Genomic DNA, 12,782 nt, shown 5'->3' with positions numbered 1-12,782 from the left:
CAGGCTCTGACATATAAAGAATTTTTCCAGAGGAGAGGGGTGAAGTATGGTCCCACAACACCCCAATCCCCCCAATGACCCCAGGGCAGTTGTGTCACCATAGACACACATCCCAGATGTCTGCCACTCTTTACCCACACCTCTAGCCCACCCATTTTTTCACCCAAGGAATTCAGAGTCCTGAGATCAGCTCTCTCCACTCTGTTTGCAGAGCCTGTCTATAGACCTCCTGACCACACTGCCAAGCCGGTTCATGAATCCTTTTTTCACATTGTTTGGGGAGGAACCCATCCTGGCTCCTTCATTGGCCTGTGAATTCACCTCCCCTGGGCATGGTGCCAGGACCCAAGGAAAGAGCTGTTTCCTGTCCAGAACCTTCCAGCCAGACACGATGGTAACAATGGTACCTGTTCTGCTGTCTCTGCCGCTCCTTCTGGGTCATGCAGTCCCCCAGGAGACCCAAGCTGGTGAGTGGGGAAAGCAAGGGATAGGTGCTGGAGAAGAATGGTGGGAAGGCAAAGAACAAGACAGAATGGCAGGGAGAAGGACCCCCTGTGGCTGGGATTCCCAGGCACGTCATAGTCATGGGTGTTCAAGACCATCAACTAACTCAGCTCACACTTCTAGAAGCATTCAAGGGGCCTCTGGACTCCTGCTCATTAAGACTGTAAAGATTTTGAATCTAAAACCCAAGTAAAAAAACTAAGACATAGAAAAGGCAAAGTGACTTTCCTGGGATTAAATGGCAAAATGAGGCAGAAACACACACAGAGAGAGCTGCTTCTAATCTTGTTCCTTCCTTCCTTCCAGTGGATAGGCACACCTGCCTGACTCAAAGAGAGAGGAGAGAAAGAGAGAGACGGGGGCGGGGGGGAGGGCTTCCCAGGGGCAAGCAAGAAGGCAGTTAGCTAAAGGAAACCCAGGTCCTCACCCAACCATGAGCTTAGAAGGCAAGGGGCTGGGATGGAGGACAGGTGGGGACACTCAGGGAAATCCAGAGTCAATGCTACAACAGGGAAGGAGGCTATTCATGGCATCAAGGGTCCAGGATGAAGAGAGATGAGCTATGGGCTTTTAACCTGTGCAAATTTAAAATTCCTTGCAGTCACAAATTGTCAAATAGTTTTTTTTATTTTGTTTTATAACAATCATGTTTAGAATGTTAAGCACATTCTATACCAAAATCCAGATTAGTCAGAGAGACACAATAGGATGGAGGGATGGATGGGTAATAGATAAATGACAGATACATAGATCGATAGATAAATAGATTTTTTTAATGGGGGAAAGAATTTTATTTTAAAGAATGGGGTACACAGTTGTAGGGTCTGGCTTATCCTAAAATCTGCAGAACAGGCCAGCAGGTTGGGGACTCAGGAAAGAGTTAACATTGTAGTCTTGAATCCAAACATAGTCCAGAGACTAAATTCTTTCTTCTTTGGTGGGGAGGGAGGAGTTAGTCTTTTCTCTTGAGGCCTTCAACCAGTTGGATGAGACCTTCCCACATTATGGAGAATAATCTGCTTTACTCAGGGTCTACTGATGTACTTAGTCATCTTTTTCATTACTGTAATGAAACAGCAGAGGTGGTTAACTTTATAAAGAAAAATGATTTATTTTGGCTCATGGTTCTGGAGGTAGATGGTTCTAAGGGGCCTAATCTGAGAGTGACCTTCTTGCTGGCGGGGTCTGAGGCAACACAAAGCATCACATAGAAAAAGAAAAGGGAATACAGATTATGTCTAGTTTTTCCCTCTCTTCTTAACTTTCCATCCCTAACTCCCAAGAGTTCATGTCCTTCTCATATTGTAAAATATGTAATAATTCATCCCTAGAAGTCCCAAAGTCTTAACTCATCCAGCATTAATTCAAAATCCAAAGTCTCAACTGAGACTCAAGGCAAACTCCTTGAAGCTTTGAACCCATAAAATCAAAACAAGTTACTACTTATGATATACAATTATGGGGCAGACAGGGTATATATTCCCACTCCAAATGGGAGGGATAGGAGAGTAGAAAGGAGCTATTGGCCCAAAAGAAGACCAAACCCAGAAGGGCAGACATTAAATCCCAAGGTTCCAAGTCTAGCATCTTGTGCTATGACAGGTGAGTCCCCAAATCCTGGGCTGCCCTACCCCTCTCTGTTATATTCAACACCGTAGTGGTGCTTTCTACACCTGCAAGCTGATGTTGGTGGCTTTCCTGGGTAGACATGGCAGTCACTCTACTTTTCTGGGGTCTCCACTGAGGTTTCACCTCCACAACTGATTTAAATGTTAACCATGTTTATTATAAACTAATTAGGAATCTTCCATATGCCCCCAACATTATTAAAATCCACGTGAACTATCTCATGAACCAATTATGGAATTCATTATGGAAATGTCCCCCTCTTCCAGTTGCTGCCTGGTATCAAAATGCAGGTACATCCCTCAGAATTCTGAGACTGATTGAAGTCTTGCCCTGTACTGACCCATCCTGGGTCATTTCTTGGATTTTCTAGTAAATTCTCCTTCCCATATTTTCTAACTATATGTATTTGTCAGGTTACCATCAAGTTCAGTGCATATCAGGCCACTTTCCTCTCCTCCATAAGGTGACTCAGGGGTCCAGGCTGGTTGGTCTCCATAGTCATTGCCTAAAGGGAAGAGAGAAGGTGCAAACCAGCTCATAGGACCAAAAGAATGAGGTTACCTCATTTTTCTCTTTTGCCAGAACTCAGCCACATGGTCCCAATATACCCACAAGAAGGTTGAGAAATATTATCTCACATGCCAAGCAGAGGAACAATGTAGCGAAGACATATGAAAAGTCAGTCCCAGAATGAGAGCTGAGCTTGCTCAAACTTCCAGTAGTGTGAGGCTGACAGCAGGGCCGAGAGAGCTGGGAAGAGGCCTCAGGGACAGAGGCCTCAGGGACAGGTCTTCTCTTCTGGTGCACAGTAGGTCTCCCCATGCATGGACCCCACCCCTCTGAGTCTTCTCATCTTTTTCAGGTCCTTATTCTCTGATCTTTCTCTACACTGGGGTGTCCAGGCCTAGTAAAGGCCTCCCAAGGTTTCAGGCCACTGCCTTCCTCAATGACCAGGCCTTCTTCCACTACGATAGTGAGGGCAGGAAAGCAGAGCCCCTGGGACCATGGAGCCAAGTAGAAGGAATGGAGGACTGGGAGAAGGAGAGCCAACTTCAGAAGGCCCGGGAGGAAATCTTCCTGGTGACCCTGAAAGACATCATGGACTACCACAAGGACAGCAGAGGTCAGTGAAATGCAGACCATGGGGAGGGTCTTAGCTCAAGAGGCAGCCCTATAAGTGTGAGTGGAAAGGGGCCAACAGGTTGAAGATAGTCCCTCCCCCAAAGGTGGAGCAGGAGGCACAAATAGAAATACACAGACACATCTGGACCTAATGCCCCCTCCCATAGTGTCCTCCTTCCATATGGCCTCCCATCCTTGCTCCAGGCCTCAGCTCACACAGGAAGTGAGGTTCACCCCTGTTCAGGGATGTTGAGTGGATGGTGAGTAACCTTGGAGTCAGTCTGAGCTGAGTTCACGTGGTACATTCTTCTATCAGTCGCTGCTTAACAGTGAGCAAGCTTTTTAATTATCTGGAGAATTGACACCTGCCTCCATGAGGTTCTGGAAAACTTACCTACATCAATTCCATGAAGGAGGCAGCATGTGTTTTGCTCTCCCCTGCAGCCCCAGGGCCTAGGACGAGGTGCAGCCAATACTATTTGCTCAACTGAAGTATGTTAAATGAAGAGAGAGAAAATACCGAGCACAACAAACTCATGGTCCATACTGAAAGCTCAGAAAGTGCTGGGTTCAAAACCACAGACTGTTAGAGTTTCATGAATGTTGAGTTTCATGAATGTTGAGTTTCATGAGTTACGTGATAGGGTCAGGATAAAAACCACACAGTCTACCCACCAAGGCAACCAATCAGACTTGATAAACTGCAGATGTCAGATAATTATATAAGACAGGATATCAAGACTGGGCTTCTGAGTTTAAAAAAAAAATCTCCAAGAAGCCACCTGAAATCTGAAGGTTTTCAAAAGGAGGCAAGAGTTAAGTATAAATCTGAAGGATTTAGCATGGAAAGTCTTGGTAAGGAAAATGACCTGGGCTGGTGTGTCCCAAATAGGAGCAGGAAGGACACTGGAAGACTGTAATAGAAATGTTTAAGTAAGTAATTATAAGAAAAGAGAAAAATATGAGCACAATATTAGAAGGTGATGGTGGCTAACTTTTTATTGGGCACTTATTATGTGCCAGGCCCAGATATCAATACATCTCACTTTCAATAACCTCCTAAAATAGCACTGCTGTCATTGCCATTTCAGAGATATGAAAAGCATAGAGAGATAAGGCTCAATCTCATGAACAGGCCAGTGTGGTGAGGAGAGATCTGGGATTTGCACTCTCAGAGCTATTCAGACTGAACGTTCCCTAAGAAGGTCAGTTTCTGAGAGTCATTGTGCACAAAGGGGTTGAGGCTTTAAAAACTCAGAAAAAAAAGATGCCAACCACTGGAAAAGAGGGGAAAAGGGATCAAATTATGTTTTCTTATGTGGGCAGATGAACTCCACCTAGAACTGAGAGGAAAGGAGAGATCCAAAAGTTTTCTTCCTATTTGGTTGCAAAGTGTGCAGGAATGAGAGTCATTCAGCTGGATTTCATACCAGGCTGATTGGCTCCCTGTGGGTTTGGGGGAGGCTTCAGGGTCTCACACCTTTCAGGGAATGTTCGGCTGTGAGATCCAGAATAATAGAAGCAGTGGGGCGTTCTGGAGGTATGCCTATGATGGACAGGACTTCATTGAATTCAACAAAGAAATCCCAGCCTGGGTCCCCTTGGACCCAGCAGCCCTGAACACCAAGAAGAAGTGGGAAGCAGAAAAGGTCTATGTGCAGCGGGCCAAGGCATACCTGGAGCAGGAGTGCCCTGAGATACTGCAGAGGTACCTGAACCACAGCAGGACTCACCTGGACCAACAAGGTACTCGGAACTTCCTGGGACCTACTCCCAGTAATGAGCTGAGAAAGACCAAGATGATCTCAGGCTGGGAGCTCAGGGGGTCATCTCAGGCTGCTTCCATCCACCCCTGGGAATCCTTTGGTCCCCCACTTTTCACTTCCTAGAATTCATTTCTTCCCTGGGAAGAGAAGAGGTGAGATCCAAAACCAACATTTATCCAAATTTCAAGTTGGAGGAGCCAGGAAAACCACTGTCTTGATGGTAACCTTCTCTAAATAACCCCCTATTTCACAGATGAAGAAATTGGGGTTCCAAGAGGCTAAGTTAATACTAGCCATAACAGACAGAATCAGGTTTCAAAGTCCATATTTCAGAGTTCAAATCCCATGAACACTTTTTTCTACTCCTGATGCCTCTTGTTTGTGGAGAGATGTCCAGCTTGGAAGGACAAGCAAGTGTGAACAGAACTAAGTGCCACAAACTGAGGCTTTGATTGGAGAGGTAGGGAGAGAGAAGAGCACAACAGAGCAGAGAGGAGTCTGATAGACAGAGACACAGGAAGAGCCAAGGAGCTGGGTCGAGACTAGAGAAGAAAGGAGCTACAAACCCCACTGAGATTTGGGCACACCAGGGAAACATATAGGGAATTCACAAATTGCTGCTATCATAAGTCAATACACAGTCGGGTGGGAAGAAGGGTAACAGAGTAGACATTCCATGACCCAACAGAGAGCCTCAATCTTCCCTGATCTTCTTAAAGATTTCTTAGGGGAGGTGGGCGCACAGCTTATAGCACATCTGAGGGTTTGGGGATGGAAGGGACATGACAAGGGAAGTCTACCTCAAGCCCTCAGTGTCCATCTCCTGTCCCTCCACAGATCCTCCCTCTGTGTCAGTCACCAGCCATGTGGCCCCGGGAAGAAACAGAACACTCAAATGCCTGGCTTATGACTTCTACCCACAAAGAATCGGTTTGCGCTGGACTCGGGCCGGCAAGGTGCAGGAAATTAAAGCAGGGGGAGAGATTCTTCCCAGTGGAAATGGTACTTACCAGTCCTGGGTGGTGGTGGGAGTCCCCCCTGAGGACAGAGCCCCTTACCTCTGCCTTGTGGAGCACAGTGGGCTGGCCCAGCCCCTCACAGTGCCATGGAATGGAAGGCAGAAAGCCAGGGCTGAAGGTAAATTGGGGACTCCTCAGTAGTCACATAAGAGAGTTGAACTTTAGAAATCATCATCAATGTCACCAACAAGGTCCCAGGAAAACAGTGCAAAAGGCAGTGCAAATCCAGATAGTGGATTTGGAGACAGGAGACTTGCCACTGAGCTCACTCTGACTGTTCACCTCCTAAACTCTCCATGGTCCAGTCTTTAAAACCTCACCCACAATACTCCCCTTGCCTGGCCCAGCAGAGAAAGATGTTTTCAAACTGTAAACTGGCTATAAAAATGTGAGTTGACTGAATCATTCATTCTGCCCCTCCCCCAAGCATTTGATTCATCTGAAATTCTTGGTACCCAACTGAAATAATGATTCACCCTTGGGCATATGGACCTTGGGATGTCTCCAGCATGGCTTAGACCACCCAGTCCTGTGGACCTTGTTCTAGCATCCACTGCTGACATCCACAGATGAGGCCATGACCTCATTGGCTGTCAAGCCTTGAAATCTGTAAAACCCAACACTTCTGTACCTGTTTTCCTTGCACCCTGTGAGACATGGTCCTCCACTTCAGCAACAAAACCTTTTCCATATACGTTGGCCCTGAACCACACGCAGCCAGAGCTTATTTAAGAGGCTTACCCTCTCCAGGTGCACTCCCAAGGAAGCAGGAATCAGCCTTAATGTTCTTGGACTCCCTCCAAGTCCATCTGAGTGTGTTTTTTCAATTGAGTCACCTCTGCCATCCACAGGATTAATGCCCAAGGGTAGAGCAGAACCCTCACAGCTGACCTTTCTACTAAGCCTTACCTACCATGGTTGTATTCTTCTTTCCTACATGGAAAGAACTAACTCTCTTTATAACATGCCCTCAGTCTCCCACTCCGGATTACTCCAAATTCAGTCCTCCCAGCTATAAAGTAGTCAGAATCGGCCTTCCAAATTCTGAGTCAAGAGCCTTCTCTTTCTTGAAAGTCTGAATTTAAAGATTACATTTCCGGTTTTGTTTTTGTTTTTGTTTTAATACTTTGGGTTCAATTTGAATATCAAAAACTGAGAAATTGGGCTGGGGATATAGCTCAGCTGGTAGAGTGCTTGCCTCCCATGCACAGACCCTGGGTTCAATCCCCAGCATGGCCAAAAAAAAAAAAAAAAAAAAACCCTGAGAAATTATTTCCTTAGTCTACAAGAAACCAGAGGAAAGAAAGAGCCCCATTTGAACAGTAGAGAGTTGCATGGAAGAAAATCAAAATAGAGAGAAAAATACAGCCATTGATCCTTCAAAATATGATAAGACTTTGTACAAATAAAAAGTAATAGGATAAACATTGTGAATCAAAGAGGAAACCAAAATCAACATAAGTAGGATGGGCTAAGGAAGACTGGAATGTAGGATCTGGTCCAACCTATGACAGGAAGAGATGAAGGGGAGGACAAGGAGAAGGAAGCCTCAATAAACAAGTCTTGGCCAAGCATCCAGGTGGAGGGGGAGAGGGACCCAGAGACATTCAGAAACTCAGGGAAAACTTCCTAGAGGGAGTCAGATTTCAGAGGTATCAAAAGAATGCTCCTAACCAGTTGGATATGAGACTGCTGAGAGGGGAGGGTCACAGGGCCTGCCAAGGAAAATGTCCTGGGAGCAGTCCATGGGCATGGACTGGGCACACCAAGAGGAGACAGGAGTCCTGGAAACCAAACACGGGTCACTGTGTGCCCACTTGTCATGATGGGCAACGGGTGCGACTTATGCAGTCCAGGAGGAAAAATAATTTCCACATGCTTCTCCTCTAGTCAATGTTTTATTCACTGAAATCGCTCAATACAATTTCACTCTATAGGTTCTTAATCAAGAAACTGACAACCCTTAATGCTAGGCACTGTGATAGAATCAATTCACAGCGAACAATTCTAGATTAATTCTAAGCACTGCCAACACACTTAAGCAGCACATAAACGTAAAATAAAGATATTGTGTCCACCTAAAAAACTAAAAAATAAGTATTTTTTTTTAAATGTCAAATTGAACATCTCAAGCCTTAGGCTCTGAGTCCAGCAGATGCACACTCAGACCACAGTGATCAGATTAGAAACCCAGGCAGGCTTCTCCTGGGGTGGAGCTGATGTTAAGGAGAGGGTGGTAGGGAGAAGTTGCAGCTCTCACCAGGGTCAAGATGTGGCTGTAGAGTTTGAGAGATGTGAGGAAGACGCAGAGGATCAGGCAAACGATGAGAAGAGTTGGGATGTCAGTCCTGGTCCTCATCAGGCTCTCCAGCGTGAGAGCATCAGTGTCGGCTGGCTAATGTCAATTCATTTGCTCTATTACTTATACCAAATTCGGGGGGTTTTGAGACACACACACACACACACACACACACACACACACACACCGTGCCTTTCAATCCTTATCAGCTGCCACCAGATTTCTCAGTGACATCATTTACTCTGGTCTGATGGTCCCCACCCTGATCTTTTCACCTCTCTCTCTTATCAGGTACTTTTCCCTCTTATCACAGCCTGCCAGAGGCTTCACTATGAGTTTATCAGAGTGGGGAGAAGTGACTTGTTTGTGCCCGAGGGCCATACTGCAGGGCTCCATTAGGCACACCTGGTGAGACTGCAGGTTTCAAACTGGAGTTTTTAAAATGGAGTTGATTAGGTTCAGGCCTAAGGCCATCCTCACACCACTCAACAAACATCTCATTGTTTCCACCAACCTTTTTAAGGAGATGTGTGGCCCAATTTCCTTTCTAAAGGAAGATGATTTAAAATTAATTTCTTTTGAAAATTCAGCAATTGCCCTTGATGTAACTGATTTCATCCTGAATATAAAACTAGCCATAAAATAAGAGCTCAGAATCACTGGTCTTTGGACAGAGTGGGTAAAAGGACTAGAATTCCCACTGGGTACACCCGAAGCCACCCCCAAGTGTAAAACCGCTCGCAAAGCTCACTGTGCCAGTAGAATTTTCTCATAAATGATTTGGTGTTTATTAATAAGATTACACATTCACACAGAGGGAATAAACTGTTCCCACAAGAATATGTTCTAGGAAAAGCACTGGTTCACGGCAAATCTGTGTCAACAAGCCCCTTATAGTAGAGCAAAGTTTTGAACCCAAATACAGAAGAAGAGACTCTAGCACTTCATTGAGAAAAAAATGGACTCATCAAACTAAACACCCCCATTCCCATCACTGAAACCAAGTCCCAATGGTATAGGAAGATCCCAATGGTATATCTTCTCTTCCCTGCACTTATTTCACCAGGGGAAATGTCTTTCCTCCTACAGAAGAACTATCCTTCCCCGTGTGCTCTGGACCTCATCCTCTTTCTCCTACTCAAGGACCTTATTGACCTGGTTCTCCTGTCTCTCTCCAACATTGCTAGAATATAACCATGGTATAGTCTCTCCCCTTTTAAATAAAGCAAAACTTCCCATAGCAGCACCTTCCCTCCAGTTTTCCCTCCATTTCTTTTTTTGCTTCACAGAAAAATTCATCAAAAAAGCTGACCATGCCCACTGCCTCCATGTCATCACTTCCCATCCATTCTCCAACCACACCAGTAAAGCAATCATTATTTCCACTAAAATTGCTCTTTCAGCATGTCTGTAATCTCAGCTATTCAGGAGTGTGAGGCAGGAGGATCCCTTGAGCCCAGGAATTTGGGATCAGCCTGTACAACATAAAGAGACTCCATGTCCTTTTCCCCCCATTATTTTAATTGGTGCATGACAGTTTTCCAAGATGGTGGAATTTGTTGTTACATATTCATACATACATACTATATTAAAATCTAATTTGGCCAATATGATTCCCAAGTATTTCCCTTTTCTCTCTCAGAGAGACTCCATGTCTTAAAAATATAGAGAGAAATTGTCCTTTCCAAGGTCACCTAGGCACTCCATACTCTCACTGCCAAAGTCATTTACCCATTTCTACTCTAATCTTGTTCAAGCTCTTTGCAGCATCTCACAGTTGGACCCCTCCTTTCTTCTTCTTTTCATAGATTCAATAAGTATTTAGTGAGTATTTATCATGTGCCTCATCTCTGTTCTAGTAATATGACAGCGAATGAGACTTAACATGTCCCTGATTTCATGGAATTTATATTCAAGAGGAGAGGTCCTGGCCATCAGTATGCAAGCCAATAAATAAAATGCTATGGAAACATAAAACTAGGTGGCAAGGCAAAAGGTGATTGGGAATGGAGGGAGGAAGTGGCCTTTCTAAGGAGATGATATTGAATTCAATCTAAGAGATGAACAGGAAGAAGTCATGGGAAGATCTGGGGTGAGCATCCTGGGCAGAGAGCACAGCAAATGTCAAGGCCCCAGGATAGAAAAAATCTTGGAGTGTTTGAGAAACACTGTAGAGACCAGTCAGGCTGGAACATCATGAACAAGAGGAGAGCAATCAGAGATGGTTCTGAAAGGGCCAGCAGAAGCCAGATCATGCAGGGCCTTGTAGGTCTTGGTAAGGAATTCAAATTATTAAGCCTCTGAAATAGGGAGTGTTGGTTTTGGTAACAGGTTGGCCTTTCCTGGGTAATGTATGGACCTTCTCCCTGCTTCTGTATATACCCTCTCCTAGGATTTTCATCCATTCTCATGAATTTAAAACCCATCAATCTGCTGAAGAATCCCAAATTTAGATCTTCAGTCCACACTTCTCCTGGGAACCAGAACTAATTTCTCAGCTCTCTTTTTCCTTACCCACCATGCTCACTCCATCAGGAGTCCCATCCAATCTACTTCCACCATCATCCCTGTCCTCGCTGGGGAGAGTGGTGACAGAGGATGGGAGAGCAGTGTCTGAGATTGGGGTCTCGGATGACCTCATGGCTGTGGCAAGCCTAGCGCCTGGGAATGTTCCTATGCAAGGATGCAGGATGCCTAGCTGCTGTGGAAATGCCCTTCATGAGGAGGCTCTGAGGCAGAGTCTTATCAATCTGGACCTTGATCTCAGGCACATAGTTCCTGGGAATAGAGGAACTCTCCTGTTAGGCAACCACAAAGTTTCACCAGCTCCACTATTTCCAAAGCTGCTGCTTAACGGTAACTTTAAACAATGGACTTTCTCGAGAGCTACACAAAGCTCCTAACATTACACATTGCTACTGTAAAATACAACTGTGGAAAAGCTACATAAATGTTTCTAGCCCTCTAATTTTCTGAGTATGAAAAATAATGCCTGCATAGTCTTTAACCTGATAATGAGACACATATAAATAAAGATTGCTGGAGTAACTCTTTAGATCTGCTTCTCCATCAGCACTCCACCTGATCCCAGCTATTTTATCTTCAAAACCTGCATCGGTGAGTCTTTATTTTTCTAATCCACCATAGCCCTTCTTGGAACCTGCTTGATTGGCCTCGCTGGTCGCAGCACTCGCCTTCTACAGCCATCACCCAGTCAATGGGGACCCAAGGTCCAAGTGGCTTCAGATAGACTGGAACATTCTGAATCCTCAGTCTGCTATAAGAACAAGCAACTCCCTGTGTCTCACCTGAGGAAGAGTTACAAATGCTATCAAAGTAATTGTTATACTACATTGTTTGGGGGATAAGGATAAGGGGGAAAGATCTGTATGTGTTCAGTAAAGACACTTTTTGTTACAAGTATTTCTGATCCACAATAGGTTGAATTGACAGATGCATAACCACAAATACAAAGGTCAGAGGGTACTTTCAGTGCTCTCAATCACTGCCTGGATTCCCAGAGTAGCCAGGCCCAGGACCAGCCTGCAATCCAATCAGTGATATTCCTTTCTCCATACCCTTCTTTGCTCTCTTACAGCTCAGATCTACTTCTTGCCCTGTATCCACGGTCGTATGCTAAATTTCCAGTTAGGCCCCATGTTTCACTTCCTCTACTTAGTCCACCTGACCCACCTACAGATCCTCTGTTCATACCCATCTCATTAGCCAGGCCTGGGTGGGGGTGGGGGAGCCCTCTAGACACGGTGTGGCAGCTCCCAAGGCGCCCTCTTTTGGCCGGAAAGAAAAAAATGCAGGCTGACTCCTCTCACCTGGGTTGGGACTTTTCCAGGTAAGGCGTCTGACTCCTGGTGAAATCACGATGGCTTCTCCCTTTCCTTGAATCATTTCTCAGACCTCAGCACCATTGCAGCTGGTGTTTCACTGAAATATTCAGAGACCATACTGGACCAGATTACATACTGGATTACTAGGCCCCTCAGCAGGAGAGCTCTATAGATAGCGGTTCCTCCTCCCATTCTGAGCCCTGGCCCCCACTGGCAAGCAGGACAACTCAAAAACCCTCTGGTTTTCCTTTTTACAATTATTCTCCCACGTCATTCATGGGAGAATAATCTTCATATCTTCATGTTGCACTCCTGGCTGTTTATAGGAGAAGATCAGGCTCTGCCCCATATATCACCTTCTAGTAGATGCTCTTCCTGCTGGGTGAGTGGATCTGGGTGAGCAGCCTCAGAGACTGTGATGATAAAGGTACCTATCACTACCCTTCTCTCTGGCTTCACTATGAGTTATAAAACCTCCAAACTGTGACTCTCAGGCTTTGGAGGATCAGTGATCTTCAGAGCTTTTGATAACTTGTTCATATCCTTTTAAATAACATGGTATAGTTAATGGGTCCCAATTAAGGCTTTTTTAATGTAA

At 45.2% G+C, this 12,782-nt stretch overlaps 1 protein-coding gene across 1 annotated transcript; it reads left to right on the top strand.

The window, feature by feature from the left end:
- The first annotated feature begins 377 nt into the window (after window positions 1-377).
- On the top strand, window positions 378-6,432 carry Azgp1 (alpha-2-glycoprotein 1, zinc-binding). The gene is made up of 4 exons (XM_026413180.2): window positions 378-467; window positions 2,996-3,256; window positions 4,726-5,001; window positions 5,859-6,432. The coding sequence occupies exons 1-4, from the start codon at window positions 392-394 to the stop codon at window positions 6,179-6,181; spliced, it is 936 nt and encodes a 311-aa protein (XP_026268965.2). The 5' UTR covers window positions 378-391; the 3' UTR covers window positions 6,182-6,432.
- The last annotated feature ends 6,350 nt before the right edge of the window (window positions 6,433-12,782 follow it).

Source organism: Urocitellus parryii, chromosome 9, assembly GCF_045843805.1.
Source record: "Urocitellus parryii isolate mUroPar1 chromosome 9, mUroPar1.hap1, whole genome shotgun sequence".
Lineage (NCBI taxonomy): Eukaryota > Metazoa > Chordata > Mammalia > Rodentia > Sciuridae > Urocitellus > Urocitellus parryii.
The sequence above is the reverse complement of the archived record's forward strand: the minus strand, read 5'-3'. Positions and strand labels throughout refer to the sequence as shown.

Bases quoted from the DNA above. Each gene is read 5' to 3' on its own strand.
- Azgp1 (XM_026413180.2), top strand. From the start codon at position 392: ATGGTAACAATGGTACCTGTTCTGCTGTCTCTGCCGCTCCTTCTGGGT. The intron at 468-2,995 runs GTGAGTGGGGAA...CATCTTTTTCAG, and splicing joins CCCCCAGGAGACCCAAGCTG to GTCCTTATTCTCTGATCTTT. The intron at 5,002-5,858 runs GTACTCGGAACT...GTCCCTCCACAG, and splicing joins GACTCACCTGGACCAACAAG to ATCCTCCCTCTGTGTCAGTC.